This window comes from Carcharodon carcharias, chromosome 5 (assembly GCF_017639515.1).
Source record: "Carcharodon carcharias isolate sCarCar2 chromosome 5, sCarCar2.pri, whole genome shotgun sequence".
NCBI lineage: Eukaryota > Metazoa > Chordata > Chondrichthyes > Lamniformes > Lamnidae > Carcharodon > Carcharodon carcharias.
In genome coordinates, this window is record NC_054471.1 from 123,228,363 (window position 1) to 123,246,371 (window position 18,009).

General features: G+C 43.5%; 2 protein-coding genes across 2 annotated transcripts in view; both read left to right on the top strand.

The window, feature by feature from the left end:
* Nucleotides 1–4,334: 4,334 nt before the first annotated feature.
* Nucleotides 4,335–4,889, top strand: LOC121277753 (protein SOGA3-like). Its single transcript, XM_041187392.1, has 2 exons — nucleotides 4,335–4,852; nucleotides 4,885–4,889. The coding sequence occupies exons 1-2, from the start codon at nucleotides 4,354–4,356 to the stop codon at nucleotides 4,887–4,889; spliced, it is 504 nt and encodes a 167-aa protein (XP_041043326.1). The 5' UTR covers nucleotides 4,335–4,353.
* Nucleotides 4,890–4,924: 35 nt separating this feature from the next.
* LOC121278394 (protein SOGA3) overlaps nucleotides 4,925–18,009 on the top strand; it is a 66,844-nt gene continuing 53,759 nt past the window's right edge. Inside the window, exons 1-3 of the mRNA XM_041188771.1 lie at nucleotides 4,925–5,079; nucleotides 5,407–5,631; nucleotides 5,821–5,979. Coding sequence (XP_041044705.1) covers nucleotides 4,927–5,079; nucleotides 5,407–5,631; nucleotides 5,821–5,979 — 537 coding nt within the window. The 5' untranslated portion in view covers nucleotides 4,925–4,926. The remainder of the gene's footprint in view (nucleotides 5,080–5,406; nucleotides 5,632–5,820; nucleotides 5,980–18,009) is intronic.

The following is an 18,009-nucleotide window of genomic DNA, read 5'->3' on the forward strand; positions in this document are numbered from 1 at the left end:
AGGACCTTTGCAGAATACCCTCTGACATTCCTGAAATTTGAAAGTTGTAATTTATTCAATTATGAGTAGCAAAAAAGATAGATATTAGATAATGCTATCATTTACCTTGTTAACTTTAATAGAGGTCAGTATATGGAGAATTGTCATAATTGCTATACTGCATAGAATTTTTAAGTGTGATTAATCAATTTTTGTGATCCTATAAACATAATCACAAACTTCAGAAATACTGAAACAATTCGACAAGTCAGGCTGGATAATACAATGAAACAATTAGACAGTTGTTTCACCCTGTTGGCACCCAAACTTGATATTTTTTGTTTTATATATATTCAAACAGGGAGAGAATTTAGTGTAGTTTCAAGATTCAAAATTAACTATTCAGATTTTATTAGTTGTGCCGACCCTTGGAAAAAATAATTTACAATTCTTTCTTGGGCACAAGGACAAGGAAGGAGAAACATATAATGAAATACACATAAATGCAATCCTCATGCAAGTAAATTTCTTTCAATGATCTGATGCATGAAAATTATTTTTAAGCTTCAACTTTGCTCCATATGTGATTCATAAAGTGATACTGTTCATCGCAGATACTATGCATGATTAGATTTCTGTGGCATAACTCCTTGAATAAATTGATTTCTTACTTTACACGACAGGAAACTTCACCAACCCTGCATTCCCTGCAGGGAGCTGTGCTGAAAGGAATTTGGCCCGAGATGGGGCTACAACAATGTTGTGCTGATTCTCTGATCCATAACCCCTTTGAGCATGCCTTTGCACTAGAAACATTGCATTTGTAAACTCACCTTATAAATTCTTCACTTACTTAAAATTCTACTTTGCTCACATACTTACAATAGTTAAACTCCTTGCATGCCATTACTACAACACTGACTAGACATCTAAAATTCCACAGTATTTTGGGACATCGTAAGCCATGAACATTGATACATAAACACAATTTTATTTTTGCTATGTGGCAAGGTCAAGCAAAATCATTTAAATATTAAAATATATATGATTGGAATTTGTTTTATAAACTCATTCACAACTTCAATTTTTCAAAATGTCTTCCTTGCTTTAATTTCCCCCCTTCCGGGTGGCTCGCATCTTCACTTAATCAAGATCTCAGGCATGCTGTTCCTGATGATCACAGATGGTGCTCTTCACCCAGTTAATAGTAGTTGTATCTCAGCGGTTTGGGATGTTGTATTCAGCCCTATGTATAAGAGATTGTGTCATCTTCTAAGACCCCTCATACACAACTTGGTAGATACAAACAATCCACTGTGTGCGGAATCACAGGAATAAGATTGTGATGTTTAGTATTGTTCTCCAGTGTATTGGTACCTCAACATTGGATCCTCTCCAAAGTGGCAATTTTTATGGATTCTTCAGGAAGAAATAGGTGCCATATAACACTTATGTAAATACTTAAAACACTGAAAGAAATGATGTTTTATCATTCAGGGATCTGTCTTGAGAAAAGATCACCATAGTTAACAGTTGTGAAATATTAATTATTACAATACAGAAGTAATGGAAGAAATGAAGTACCTTTCAAATGAAAAGTGGAATCTAGATGCAGAAGATGAAAATATGGCACAACAATTTAATTATGTCATTTTTACAAATGATGATGAAAGTGAGAATATAGGTGAAATAGGAGAGACTGTAGGAGAATTGTTACAGGTAAAGGAATCAGTTCCTAAAAAAAGGAGTCAAAATTGATAAGTCATGGTATCCTGATAGCATGCACTCCTCATTGTAAGTAATTCATTCAGTCCTGATGGTGATATTCCTTGTTGGAGGATGTCAGAGAAGCGATAGCTGAGGGGCTGATAACAATTTTTCATTTCCCCTTTGATGTGTAAATAATTCTGGAGGACTGGAGAATTGCATTAGTTCACTTCAAAAAAGGAAAGAAGGATAAATCAGGTAACTAGATCAATTAGCCTAATAAAAGTTGGGCATAAACTCTTAGGCTAGAGATTCAAGATCAAATGAATGTGTTCTGAAATGAAAAGAACAGTCAAGGTTAACCGGCATGGATTTGTTAATGATGTTTGACACATTTAATGGAGTTTTTGATTGTATAGATAAGGTGAGCACAGTAGATGCAAAACTTACAGAATATCACAATGTATTTGCTAAGGTGGCTTACTGGACCTTGCTACAAAATTCAGGCTTATGGTATATGAGGAACTGAGCAGCATGAATAGAAAGTTGGTTGGTAAACATAAAAGAGTTCAGGTAAATGAGTGCTGCTTGGATTAAAGAAGGGCTGGAAGTGTTATATCAGAGAGGTCAGTGCTGGCTCCACTTTTGTTCTCAATTGATGATTTGGACTTGAGCATAGGAACAAAATATCAACATTTGCTGAAGACACAATGGCAGATGGTTTAATAAACTATGAAGAGAACTATAGGTATCTTCAGGAGGATATAGGCAAGTTAGCAGGATGGGCAGACAGGTGGCAGATGGGAGATACATAAGGTAATACATTTTGAGAGGAGAAACAAAGAATGAGTATATGCAACCAATGGGAAGACACTGAAAGGTGTGGAGGAATGGAGATACTACAGGGGTGCCATACATAATTCTCAGAACATTGGAGAATGGGTAGATTAAAACAGAAAACTATCCTTTATAAGCAGGCATATCAAGTACATGAGCAAAGCGGGTATTATCATTTTTCATACGGTGATGGTTAGATCACAGTTAGATTACTGTGTTCAGTATTGTCAAGTGGGACAAAAATGGCTAACCAGTTCTGGGGCAAAGTTCCTGCTAAAGCGTGAACATAAGTTAATGCAGTGATTTTTAAACTTTGCATGGAATTGCCTATATAGAAAATATCACTCACAGGGGAGCTGGTGGCATAGTGGTAAAGCCACTGGACCAGTAATCTAGGCTAATGCTCTGAGGATATGGTGGAATTTAAATTCAGTTAATATATCTGGAATATGAAGATAGTCTCAATAATGGTGATCATGAAACTATCATCAATTATGAAAACCCATCTGGTTCACAAATGTACTTTAGGGAAGGAAGTCTGCTGTTCTTACCTAGTCTGGCCTACATCTGACTTCAGACCCACAGCAATATTGTTGACTCTTAACTGCCCTCTGAAATGGCCTAGCAAACCTTTCAGTTCAAGGGTAATTAGGAATGGGCAACAAATGCTGGCTTTGCCAGTGCCACCCACATCCCAGGAAAGAATAAAGGAATAAGCTTCTGCAACTATTGACACATTTGTAACAACCCTCTACATATATCAAAACATTAGTTGTAATTCATTCTAATATCAAACATTACAAGTCTGAAAATAGCAGCATACTCTTAGTGATCACTGAAAATACAGACACTCTAGGTGTCTCCTTGCAAATATTGATACACTCGCGGGGATCTGCTGTCCTAACTTCCAAAGGACCCAAAGTATAACAGTGCAATTATTGGAGAAAATATTATTAGTATTTTGTGACATGAATACTGTGCTAACCAGTAAACAAATTTGATGGTGGGTAGAAGAAATTTGATTACTTCGAGGAGCCACCATCATGGTCCAGGGAGGAACTCCAGTTTGAAAATGCAAGTATAAGTATTTTAACTCTATAATCTTGAGGTATGGAAATCTAAAGAGCAAATGGTGAAACGCAACTTCACCTAGTCATTAATTCCTGCAAGGTGTAATTGGGCATATAAGATATCGGTTTAACTTGGACTGCAGGCAATATGATTCTCTTCAATGATTTATGTCTACACAGACGTTGGTAAACTTTCAGAGATGAAAGATTTTTTTGCCTAGGTTTTCTTGAAACTTGATTCAATAAAGCCAACTTTTTATACTGATTGCATATATTAACTTCTCCATAGATTTACACACCTATTATTTTGTCATTAAAAGTAACACATTTTTAGCACCCTAAAACAATGCCGAATTAATTGGGAGTAACCCTATTTGAGTGCGCCTGCGAAACAGTGAAGATGGACATTATAATGCCTCATGTATAAAACCCAAATGATTCCTTATGTCCTGCATTATGGTGCAGATTAAAAATCGCATATACGTTACGAACGTAAACTATTCCCGAGATTTCCACCTGAGATTAGCTAAAGCTAATCCAAATAACGTCCATTTAAGTCCCCCCCCCCCCCCCCCGCTTACATTTTCCTTTGAAACAGTTTGCAAGAAATACAGCTACACATGATATTGTAAGCTTTCTTGTTATTTTGTAATTGCAGGGTTTGTTATAAATTGAAATTTTCTGCAGCCCGGAAGTGGATAACTCTCTAAGTGGTATGCATGGAGTTGACTGAGAATCGCCTTTAGATGACGATAGCACCATGAACCCAGCCAGTGGCGCTGCTGAAAACCGACAGCATTCTCACAATAAGAAACAGCAGCGAGCCTCTTCGCCGGCCAGGTTCCGGGATATTAACTCCAGACCCTCCATAAAGACTTCGTTCGGTGCCAGATCGAACACATTGAAGCAGGGTTACCACCCGAGCCGGCTTTCCAACCAGGGAGCTGCAAACGTCAAAGAGAAAGCGAGCCGAGCCGGGGCTGCTGTCCGTCCTGTTGGTACTGAAAAGGAGATCGCCGCGCCCCAGGACCTCCGGAAGGTGGAGGCGGAAAGCTGCCATTTCGCCCAACGGAAGAACTCGGATTTGTTCCTTGCGAAGAACGGCCGTGCAGGGGTCAACCCCGAGAAAGCAGACGGTGCGGTAAAGGCACCGCGGGGTAAACAAGGCGAGCAGCAGCAGCCGCCAGGAGGAGGGGGAGGAGGAGGAGGAGGAAGGGAGGCGGACGCCAGCTGGCAGCCAACAGTGGCAGAGCTGGAAGGTGTCGGGAGCGGTAGCCGTGCCGGCCTTCAGAGTGAGAGCGCGGGCTCGGTGCCGCCGCCCAATGCTGCTATTATGTACATGAAAAATGCAGCGACGCAGCCACCAGAGCCCGAGAGGGAGAGCGAAAGGGCGGCGGGCGGATCCAACATGGAGACAATGACAGAGCAAGAAAAGAGCCTGCAAGATGAGGTCGAGAAACTGCGCTCGGAAAACCTGGGCCTCAAGGTAGGGACGGAATCTGGCAGATTGCAGACAGAGGTTGGAGGAGGGGATCTCTGCTAGGGGATATTAATTGGCAGGATGCAACAACACAACAGCAAACATATCAAAACATCACTGCATTTGTGGGGAAGAGGCTTCATTCCCCCTGGGCCTGGAAGCTGCAATGCTCACTCAAGAGATGATGTTGACAATTTGCAATGTGGCCATTGTGTTGGGAAACGCCTGCCGCAGATTTGGAAGATTTTTTTTTGGGGGGGGGGCGGGGGATCTAGTCTTCGTTTCTTTTGTTTTGATTTTACTCCACATTAAAAAAAATCTTTGTTTTGTCAGACCGAGATCGAGGAAATGCGAAACGAAATGGACGAAATGAGGGACAGTTTCTACGAGGAGGACGCCTGTCAGCTGCAGGACCTCCGGCGGGAACTGGAGCGGGCCAACAAGAACTGCCGGATTCTGCAATACCGTCTGCGGAAGACAGAGAGGAAAAGGATGAGATTCGCCCAAACCGGCGAGATGGACAACGAGCTCCTGAGAAGTCTGGAACAAGACCTCAAGGTCAACTTCGTTTCAATCTCTTACATGCCATGAGTTTCCTGAAGTTACCAAAGATAAAGAAAAATCTGCACCTTTTGATATAACGGACTTTTAAGTAATTTGCATCCATTTTAAAACAGTTACTTTTTTTTGTTTATTTTCTGTGATGGTGATGATGATGATGATATTTACCGTTGCCACCACTTACAGGTTGCCAAAGACGTGTCTGTCCGACTGCACCACGAATTGGAAAACGTAGAAGAAAAACGCACCAAAACAGAGGAAGAAAATGAAACCTTACGTCAGCAGTTAATAGAAGCTGAAATTACCAAACAAGCTTTACAAAATGAGCTGGACAAGATCAAAGAGGCAAGTACAGTAATGGTGACCATTCCTTCTCTATTATTGGGTCGTGAATTGAAGGAAACAGAATACAAGCTCAGAAATCATCTTTGATGATAGTGGCAGAACCTAACATATTCATACAACATTTCTGTATTATTTTAAATGGGGTTAGAGCCTATTGAAATTTCCAAACCATTGAGTTAAATGTTCACTCAGTAACATTGCCAGCTGCAATTTATAGACTTACATGTGTCTTAAATGTTTTTTGGAAGTGGAAGTTATGGGACCCTGATAAGCTTTCTTGTGTGGTTTCTTAGGCTATTTTTTTTACAGTTTTCCAAAAAAAATGGATAGAAGTTGGCCTTTGGCCAAATGAAGTCAGTGGAGTGATTATCCCATGCACCTGGTCTTTGCTGATATGAGGCCAGTACCACATTTGGTACCAGGCCTTACCTGCACTGAACTGATGATCTGTGGTGGCAAGCAGACCACTGGAAGCAACTCATCAGTGCCAATAGCATCAACTAAACAAATGCTCCTCTGTTGATGAGAACAAATTCAAGGTGGTAACGGCCTTAAGCCAATTAACTTGTAGGTAAACATGTGTGTGTGTGTGTGTGTGTGTGTGTGTGTATATAAATATGTATATATATATATACACACGTCAGAGGGAGAAACTATAAAGCAGGCTATATCAATCTCATGAGTCAGGGAAGACTTCTGTGGGACCAGTCGACTTTAAGCATTTGCTTGTCCAAGGTTATCTGGCACAAAACAAATTCTTGTCCTATAGGCTGGTACATTTCAGAAACATGGGAGGGTTGGGGGGGGGTGAAATGGGCAAAATCAAATCAGCTGTTTATGTAACACCCCATGAATAGAAATTAAAATAGGTGAGGTATAAAATTCCTTATTGCCTATTTATCATCCAGTGATTTAAAAAAAAAACTATTACCCTCAAGCTCTTATTTTGTTGACAGTCAAATCTTGCTATGAGCATTATTGATGTGTATTAGGGGAAACATAACTAAAACAAATGTGATTTAAGGACAACAAAAATAGTTTGTTTCTTTTAGCTATACCAAGGCAACAATGTCAGAAATAAAAAAAAATAAGTCTCTGGAGTATGAACAAGGAGTGATTGGTGCAGGGTGCACTCATAAGTGCTCAGGGATTATGGAAGGACTCCTTTACATTGGTAGATATTGTGGCCTTGTTCTCTATGGCTACTTGGATTAGAACCAAACTGTTGCCTGATGGATGAATTTTCCTAGGAAATATTTCCTTTTTTTAAAAAATTGTCTGTTGATGATCATAAAGAATTCTAAATCATATTGTGCCTCATGCTATTAACCAGAGAAAGAATATATGATTCTAGCTGGACATAAATAATATACGCTGTCTCTAGATGCCATTTATCTCTCATTCATTTGCATTTTCACTGACTTCCCACTGCTTTCTGTCACTTATATGAGATTCTTTTGCATTTTAGCTATATTTCTTTGTTTTTATATGTATTTGCAGTATCTATCGTTATCTCAGTTCTTCTGCAACTTTCTTCATCTGTTCATGTTTGCATGTATTTGTCTCACTTTTTCATTTCTGGTCACTCTTAATGGGAATTTTAACCTGAAAACATGAGTGGTTTTGGGAGTAGGTGGGTGTTTAAAAAAAATTGATGGTGTGTTGGGAAGCTGGCAGCAACATACTGACTTCCACCTTTAACATCACGTTTTTGTAATCCCATGCCTACAAATTCATCACACGTGTGACTGAATCCATGTTTGCCTAGGCAAAGAATTATTTGGATGATATAACTGATGGGCCCAGTCAAAAGGAGTGCGCATTTAGCTTTGTGGCTCTGTTTGGCTTCCCACAGATCCAGGGAATCATCAACTGCATGCATACATCTGCACAACCTTAAGAAAATTTAAGCAAGTACTCAACATCTAACATTGTGCTAAAAACTCATGTGCATACCATTGTGCAGCTAGAATTCTTTATTCTTTCTTCCTCTATTACTTTTATATGGTGCAACTTCTGTGGTTCAGTAGCAATAAAAGCTGGCTACTCATAGCCCTCCTTTATGACCATCTGGGGTGCATCAGATCATCTGGACTTTTCATCAACCCTAAGAGCATCAACTTTATCAGCGGTTGCAACAAGATAATGCACAAATGTACATGCTTTTGTTCTGCACCAGTCAAGCATCCCTGAGCTCTTCACACCTCAAAGCAAAGTTAATCGCTGGCTCATTAGAGGCAAGGATACCTATTGAAGATATGGCTGATGACAGGAGAGTTACAGTAGAAGTTAGCTGACCATGACAGCTATCATCGCCAAATAAACAGGATGCTGAAGATATGATTTAAGATGGCCGAGTAAATCTGGATGCGCCAGCCTGGGTATTGAGAATGATAGTAGTGTTTTGTGCCTTGCACAACATAGTGTAACAGTGAGGACTGGAGTTCTTGGAGGAAGAAGGTACTGAGTACACAGATAAAAACAAAAAAACTGCGGATGCTGGAAATCCAAAACAAAAACAGAATTACCTGGAAAAACTCAGCAGGTCTGGCAGCATCGGCGGAGAAGAAGAGAGTTGACGTTTCGAGTCCTCATGACCCTTCGACAGAACTTGAGTTCGAGTCCAAGAAAGATTTGAAATATAAGCTGGTTTAAGGTGTGTGTGTGGGGGGCGGAGAGATAGAGAGACAGAGAGGTGGAGGGGGGGGGTGTGTGGTTGTAAGGACAAACAAGCAGTGATAGAAGCAGATCATCAAAAGATGTCAACGACAATAGTACAATAGAACACATAGGTGTTAGAGTTAAAGTTGGTGATATTATCTAAACGAATGTGCTAATTAAGAATGGATGGTAGGGCACTCAAGGTATAGCTCTAGTGGGGTTTTTTTTTAATATTATATAATGGAAATAGGTGGGAAAAGGAAAATCTTTATAATTTCTTGGAAAAAAAAGGGAAGGGGGAAACAGAAAGGGGGTGGGGATGGGGGAGGGAGCTCACGACCTAAAGTTGTTGAATTCAATATTCAGTCCGGAAGGCTGTAAAGTCCCTAGTTGGAAGATGAGGTGTTGTTCCTCCAGTTTGCGTTGGGCTTCACTGGAACAATGCAGCAAGCCAAGGACAGACATGTGGGCAAGAGAGCAGGGTGGAGTGTTAAAATGGCAAGCGACAGGGAGGTTTGGGTCATTCTTGCGGACAGACCGCAGGTGTTCTGCAAAGCGGTCGCCCACTTTACGTTTGGTCTCTCCAATGTAGAGGAGACCACATTGGGAGCAACGAATGCAGTAGACTAAGTTGGGGGAAATGCAAGTGAAATGCTGCTTCACTTGAAAGGAGTGTTTGGGTCCTTGGACGGTGAGGAGAGAGGAAGTGAAGGGGCAGGTGTTGCATCTTTTGCGTGGGCATGGGGTGGTGCCATAGGAGGGGGTTGAGGAGTAGGGGGTGATGGAGGAGTGGACCAGGGTGTCCCGGAGGGAGCGATCCCTACGGAATGCCGATAAAGGGGGTGAAGGGAAGATGTGTTTGGTGGTGGCATCATGCTGGAGTTGGCGGAAATGGCGGAGGATGATCCTTTGAATGCGGAGGCTGGTGGGGTGATAAGTGAGGACAAGGGGGACCCTATCATGTTTCTGGGAGGGAGGAGAAGGCGTGAGGGCGGATGCGCGGGAGATGGGCCGGACATGGTTGAGGGCCCTGTCAACGACCGTGGGTGGAAAACCTCGGTTAAGGAAGAAGGAGGACATGTCAGAGGAACTGTTTTTGAATGTAGCATCATCGGAACAGATGCGACGGAGGCGAAGGAACTGAGAGAATGGGATGGAGTCCTTACAGGAAGCGGGGTGTGAGGAGCTGTAGTCGAGATAGCTGTGGGAGTCGGTGGGTTTGTAATGGATATTGGTGGACAGTCTATCACCAGAGATTGAGACAGAGAGGTCAAGGAAGGGAAGGGAAGTGTCAGAGATGGACCACGTGAAAATGATGGAGGGGTGGAGATTGGAAGCAAAATTAATAAATTTTTCCAAGTCCCGACGAGAGCATGAAGCGGCACCTAAGTAATCATCGATGTACCGGAGAACGAGTTGTGGAAGGGGGCCGGAGTAGGACTGGAACAAGGAATGTTCCACATACCCCATAAAGAGACAGGCATAGCTGGGGCCCATGCGGGTACCCATAGCCACACCTTTTATTTGGAGGAAGTGAGAGGAGTTGAAGGAGAAATTGTTCAGCGTGAGAACAAGTTCAGCCAGACGGAGGAGAGTAGTGGTGGATGGGGATTGTTCGGGCCTCTGTTCGAGGAAGAAGCTAAGGGCCCTCAGACCATCCTGGTGGGGGATGGAGGTGTAGAGGGATTGGACGTCCATGGTGAAGAGGAAGCGGTTGGGGCCAGGGAACTGGAAATTGTTGATGTGATGTAAGGTGTCAGAGGAATCACGGATGTAGGTGGGAAGGGACTGGACAAGGGGAGAGAGAAGGGAGTCAAGATAACGAGAAATGAGTTCTGTGGGGCAGGAGCAAGCTGAGACGATCGGTCTACCGGGGCAGTTCTGTTTGTGGATTTTGGGTAGGAGATAGAAGTGGGCCATCCGAGGTTGGGCGACTATCAGGTTGGAAGCTGTGGGAGGGAGATCCCCAGAGGAGATGAGGTCAGTGACAGTCCTGGAAACAATGGTTTGATGTTCAGTGGTGGGGTCATGGTCCAGGGAGAGGTAGGAGGAAGTGTCTGCGAGTTGACGCTCAGCCTCCTTGAGGTAGAGGTCAGTGCGCCAGACAACAACAGCACCACCCTTGTCAGCGGGTTTGATGACAATGTCAGGGTTGGACCTGAGAGAATGGAGTGCAGTAAGTTCAGAGAGAGACAGGTTAGAATGGGTGAGAGGAGCAGCGAAATTGAGACGACTAATGTCGCGCCAACAGTTCTCAATGAAAAGATCGAGAGAAGGTAAGAATCCGCCGATGCTGCCAGACCTGCTGAGTTTTTCCAGGTAATTCTGTTTTTGTTTCGGATTTCCAGCATCCGCAGTTTTTTTGTTTTTATCTCTGTGTTTAATTGACTGCCACTGCTCTTCAAGAAATGCCTACCTCCTTGAAGAAGTTCTGTTCCTCTCTGCGACAAGATTTCCGTATCTCTCTGTTGTCTTGCTCACCTTCGTTGCTTTCCATTTCCCTCCTAGTGTTTGACAAGGTGTTTACTAAAACCCGCTTTCACAGCCATATCTCCTTTCTCAGTGACTGTCTCTGTCTCCGACTTACCCCACGTGGATTTCAACTGAAATTCCACCCCTCATGTTTCGAACCCACCCAGGATTACAGGTATCTCCGGGACATGAAACGTTTCTCGGACTGCTGTTCCCGTCACATTTTGAAATCCACACTCAGTGCCATGCGCCGCCATATGAACACACTCGACCTCTCCCTCCAGCAGCACCGCCGTACCCTTTTTCAAAGCTGCGCGTGCCCCCAGTTTCATTTTATCCTTCGGCTCATCCGACGCCTCAACAAGAAACTTTTTCTCTTTCTCTCAAGTGCTAAGAAACGCAAGCTCCAACAACTCATCGACACCAACACCCATCTAGGACCCTCCACCCCTGCCTGTCCCTCCGTCCCCACCCTTTCTTCCAATCCCAACCCCAGCCGTGTATTCACTATACACCCTGACCTTCCCCTCTCCGATGCTGAACGTTCAGTGCTCAGCAAAGGACTTAGTTTCATACCCTTACGCCCTCACCTCAATGAATTTCGGGCTCGGCATGATACTGAACTCGTCTTCCGCCGTCTTCGTCTCCGGGCTCACTTCTTTGGGCAGGAGTCCTCTCCCAGTTCAATGGATCCTTTTACCCATCTCCAATATTCTCCCTCCACCTGGACCCCTCCCTCTGGATTCTTACCTTCTCTCGATCTTTTCATTGAGAACTGTCGGCGCGACATTAGTCGTCTCAATTTCGCTGCTCCTCTCACCCATTCTAACCTGTCTCTCTCTGAACTTACTGCACTCCATTCTCTCAGGTCCAACCCTGACATTGTCATCAAACCCGCTGACAAGGGTGGTGCTGTTGTTGTCTGGCGCACTGACCTCTACCTCGCGGAGGTAGACACTTCCTCCTACCTCTCCCTGGACCATGACCCCACCACTGAACATCAAGCCATTGTTTCCAGGACTGTCACTGACCTCATCTCCTCTGGGGATCTCGCTCCCACAGCTTCCAACCTGATAGTCGCCCAACCTCGGACGGCCCGCTTCTATCTCCTACCCAAAATCCACAAACAGAACTGCCCCGGTAGACCGATCGTCTCAGCTTGCTCCTGCCCCACAGAACTCATTTCTCGTTATCTTGACTCCCTTCTCTCTCCCCTTGTCCAGTCCCTTCCCACCTACATCCGTGATTCCTCTGACACCTTACATCACATCAACAATTTCCAGTTCCCTGGCCCCAACCGCTTCCTCTTCACCATGGACGTCCAATCCCTCTACACCTCCATCGATGATGCTACATTCAAAAACAGTTCCTCTGACATGTCCTCCTTCTTCCTTAACCGAGGTTTTCCACCCACGGTCGTTGACAGGGCCCTCAACCATGTCCGGCCCATCTCCCGTGCATCCGCCCTCACGCCTTCTCCTCCCTGCCAGAAACATGATAGGGTCCCCCTTGTCCTCACTTATCACCCCACCAGCCTCCACATTCAAAGGATCATCCTCCGCCATTTCCGCCAACTCCAGCATGATGCCACCACCAAACACATCTTCCCTTCACCCCCTTTATCGGCATTCCGTAGGGATCGCTCCCTCCGGGACACCCTGGTCCACTCCTCCATCACCCCCTACTCCTCAACCCCCTCCTATGGCACCACCCCATGCCCACGCAAAAGATGCAACACCTGCCCCTTCACTTCCTCTCTCCTCACCGTCCAAGGACCCAAACACTCCTTTCAAGTGAAGCAGCATTTCACTTGCATTTCCCCCAACTTAGTCTACTGCATTCGTTGCTCCCAATGTGGTCTCCTCTACATTGGAGAGACCAAACGTAAAGTGGGCGACCGCTTTGCAGAACACCTGCGGTCTGTCCGCAAGAATGACCCAAACCTCCCTGTCGCTTGCCATTTTAACACTCCACCCTGCTCTCTTGCCCACATGTCTGTCCTTGGCTTGCTGCATTGTTCCAGTGAAGCCCAACGCAAACTGGAGGAACAACACCTCATCTTCCAGCTAAGGACTTTACAGCCTTCCGGACTGAATATTGAATTCAACAACTTTAGGTCGTGAGCTCCCTCCCCCATCCCCACCCCCCTTTCTGTTTCCCCCTTCCCTTTTTTTTCCAAGAAATTATAAAGATTTTCCTTTTCCCACCTATTTCCATTATATAATAATATTAAAAAAAAACCCCACTAGAGCTATACCTTGAGTGCCCTACCATCCATTCTTAATTAGCACATTCGTTTAGATAATATCACCAACTTTAACTCTAACACCTATGTGTTCTATTGTACTATTGTCGTTGACATCTTTTGATGATCTGCTTCTATCACTGCTTGTTTGTCCTTACAACCACACACCCCCCCCTCCACCTCTCTGTCTCTCTATCTCTCCGCCCCCCACACTCACACCTTAAACCAGCTTATATCTCAAATCTTTCTTGGACTTGAACTCAAGTTCTGTCGAAGGGTCATGAGGACTCGAAACGTCAACTCTTTTCTTCTCCGCCGATGCTGCCAGACCTGCTGAGTTTTTCCAGGTAATTCTGTTTTTGTACTGAGTACACTGCATTTTTTAGAGTAGGAGAAGGAAGAGCAACACGAAGAGAAATGTGATGGGCACCAGTATTGGAGCACATAAGTGTCAGTGATAAGTATGATTGCCTAATTGTGGCTGGTTTTAGGTAGATTGAAGCAGTGAATTCATCTGGCAGCTAAATGCTGAACCAACTTGGATCCCATCTCACAACATAAAGCAGTCCTGTAATCTACAAAGCATTCCTGTCAAGACATCCTTGTTCATCTTTAACTCTTTTCTTACCTCATCACAAGTGAGAAAACTACTTTCTCGTCGTCGTCTTCTTCTTTCGCCTTCTCCCATTTTACTTGGGGTTGCCAAAATGCTGGTTGATCATCTTCACCATCTCCTCCAATCAGTCACCCAATCTTCTTCCAAGTCTCTCACAACTGCATCCTTTCATCTTAAGCCTTCCTCTCCTCCTGCTTCCTGGAAGTCTTGTCTCCATCGCTTGCCTTACCATCTCTTTTGGTCGCAACAGATTACCATATTATTTCAATCTCAACTTGGCTACTTTCTTAGATGCTTCCACAATCTTCACTGACCTCCTTATGTACTATTTCCTGATCTTGTCTTTTCTTGTGTCTCCACACCTCCATTGCAGCATCCACATCTCATTCATATCCAGTCATTTTTCTTCTTGCCTTGATGTTGCCAAAGTTCTGCACTTTATTACAAGGCTGTTCTCAGAACTGTCTTATAGATTCTTCCTTTCAGTTTCAGTGGTAATTTTGCATCACACAACACTCCACTGTGCTTCTTCCAATTACTCTAACCAGAGCTAATCCATTGCTGGATTTCCATTCCCATACTTCCATCAAAGTCTCAAAGCCAGCAACCTTGGGACTGAAGCCATGCCGGATTTTGGATCTTTCCGGATTTCGGGTCAGTGGTTTGGACCATCAACGGTTTGGGGCAAGCCTGGATGGGTGGGATCAGGTATCGCTCAGAGCATGGGAATAAACTGGCATCGAAGCAGTGAAGGGGATAACTAGTCTGCTGTCAGACCATGCCAACGCTATGACTAGCCAAATTGTCCAGCTAAGTTTTTTTTATTTTACTCAATTAAAATTGATGCATAGCACATTCTAAAAATGTCTGGTCTGCAGACAAATTCAAATTTTGGGCATTAGGATTGAGACACTGCATTGTACCTTATCAGGTTCCACTGCTTTGCCATTTTTCATTCCTTTCAGTGCTACTCTGATTTCTTCCAGATTGAGGCTAGTTGTCATTTCTTGATTTGCAGCTATCGCTTCTGTCTTTATTCTTAGCCAGTTCGTAAGCCAGTTAAAATATTGGTCCCACCTTGATTTGATTTTACCCTCTTTCACTAAGGTTATGGCACCTGATTCCTTGATTGTATGTACATTTTTCACATCTTTGATAATCTATTTCTAGCAGCTGCTGAGATCTTTTTGCTCCTCTTTGGTGTCCAGACTTTTATACATTTCTTCCATGGCCATGGATCTCTAGCAGTCATTTTCTTTGCTTTTCTTTTTGCCTTTTTGTACTGTTCTTTCCCTTCTTTGAACCCTGACTATTTCCACTTCTTTAACAGTTTCCAGCCTTTCTCCTCCCTGATGACCTTTTACACACTTCTTCACCAGTCTTCCTAATCCAGTCTGCCAATAAGTTCCACCAGTCTTCCTAATTCAGCCTGCCAGTGAGCTCCACTAGTCTTCCATGGTGTCAGTTGTAACTTCTTCTATTTCTCCTGGCTGTTTTCCCATCTGCTTTCTGAATTCCTCATTCACTTGTGGATCTTTGAGCTGCCACCACCAGATGTTCTGTCTACCTCTTGTCTTCTGCTGCCTTGTTTGCAGCTATGCCATCAGCACTGCATGTTGGGTAGCCAGTGCCTTGTTTGAAAAGACTTGGCAGTTCTTTGCTTCCTTTGATGTTCTTTGCTAACCATTATGCAGTCCAGCTGTGTTTCTCTGCCGCCACAGTTGTAGGTTATACGATTTTTCTGTGTTTTTGTTATCAGTTGTTTAGCATTACCAGTTGGTATGACATAGTAAACTTCAGGATCCTGGTGAAGAAGAGTCACACGGACTCGAAACGTTACTTCTTTTTCTCTCTGCACAGCTGCTGCCAGACCTACTGAGTTTTTCCAGCATTTGCTTTTCTTATTTCAGATTTCCAGCATCCTCAGTATTTTGCTTCTTTATAGTTTCTCCAAAACCGTGTCCATCATGGATAACCTCATATCCTGTCTTTCTCTCCCCACATGTCCGTTTAAGTCACTGGTCACCACTAGTCTGGCGCTGCCTGTTTTTGTTTGAGTTCTATTGTCCATCTGTTCCCAGAATTCTCCTTTTGCCTCTGGATCATACTTGATCTGTGGTGCACAACAATCAACAATGTTCTACATTTTGCCCCTGATTTCTAGCTTTTCTTTGATTCTGTCATTTTTTCCACTGCCAGCATCTTGTCCTTTATTTCCTAGCTTGGTACTGCTCCAACCCCATTTATTCTTCCATCCTGCCCATGGTAGTGTCTTCCTGTCAGGCTACCGACATTTAGACTTGCTATTTTGAGTTTAGTCATCTTTTCACCTTTCCTTCTGACTTTCTTCTGTAGCCACCCTCGTCCATTTCTCACTGAGTTTGGGCAGGGATCCTCTGAGTCACTTGCAAGGTATGTCCTGCCATGGGTGCCGTTCCCATTCATATGGACTATAACTTGGATTTGGTAGGTAGTTTTACAGCTGGCCTCACAACCCTCTGAGAGAAAAAAAATCTCTTCATCTCTGTCCTAAATGGGCAAACCCTAATTTCAAAACAGTGCTCCTTAGTTCTAGACTCACCCACATGAAGAGACATCCTTTCCACATTTACCTTGTCAGTACTGTTCAGGATCTTGCATACTTCAATCAAGCCACCTCTCACCCTTCTAAACTCCAGTGGAAACAAGCCCAGTTTGTCCAACCTTTCCTCATAAGACAACCCGCTCATTCCAGTCATAAATCTAGTAAATCTCCTTTGAACCACCTCCAATGCATTTAAGCACTTAAATAAGGAGACCAAAACTGCACACTGTATTTGAGATGTGGTCTCACCAATGCTCTGAATAACTGAAGCATAACATCATTATTTTTATGTTCAATTCCTCTTGTAATAAAGAGTAGCATTCCATTAGCCTTCTTAATTACTTGCTGTACCTGCATATTAACTTTATGTGACTCATGCACCAGAACACTTAGATCCCTGTGCACCTCAGAATTCTGCAGCCATTCTCCATTTAAGTAATAATCTGCTTTTTTATTCTTCCTGTCAAATTGAACAACTTCATATTTTTCCATATTATACTCCACCTGCCATAATTTACTCACTCACTCAACCTATTTATATCCATATGCAACTTCCTTATGCCCTCTTCACAACATACTTTCCTACATATCTTTGTATCACCTGCAAATTTAGCCTTCACCCTCCTCATCTAAGTCATTGATATGAATTATAAAATGTTGAGACCTTAGCACTGACCCCTGCAGGACTCCACTCATCACATCCTGCCAATTAGAAAAGGACCCATTTATGCTTACTCTCTGTTTTCTGCCAGCCAACTCATCTTCTATCCAGGTTAATATGTTCCCTCCTACACCATGAGCTTTTATTTTCCGCAATAACCTTTGATGTGGCATCTTTTCAAATGCTTCTAGAAATCTAAGTGCAGCATGTCTATAAGCTTCCCTTTATCCACAGCGCATGTTACTCCTTCAAAGAGCTCCAATAAATTGGTTAAATGTGGGGCCAGATTTTCGTTTTGTTGGGCGGGCGCAGCAGGCCGGCCCAACAGTGGTCGCAAAATGGACCACTGTCTGCAATTGGGCCTCAATCGTGATTTCACACTGGCTGGCCAATTAACGGCCAGCCAGCATGAAAGGTGCACTGAAACGCTCAGTGCTCCCAGGGTGGGAACAGGAGGAGCGCGAGCACGGAAGTCTGTGCATGTGCGAGGGTACAGAACTGCCTCAGGGAGCTGAACAATTGGGACACTGACCAATAAAGATTATACAAGTGATATAAACATGTCCCCACATGTGACTCAGTTACATGAAGAGGGACATGCTAAAAATTATGTTAAAAAAAAAATGTTTTAAAATTACTGCTGGAAATCTCATTCCGCTTGTGGATGAGATTTCATAAAAAATCCAAAGGCCAACTGGCAGATTCGCCCGCCTGTCAACCGTAAGTTTGGACGAGCAGCAAAAAATAGTGTTCAATTATTTGATTAAGGGCCTTAATAGGTCATGAGTTGG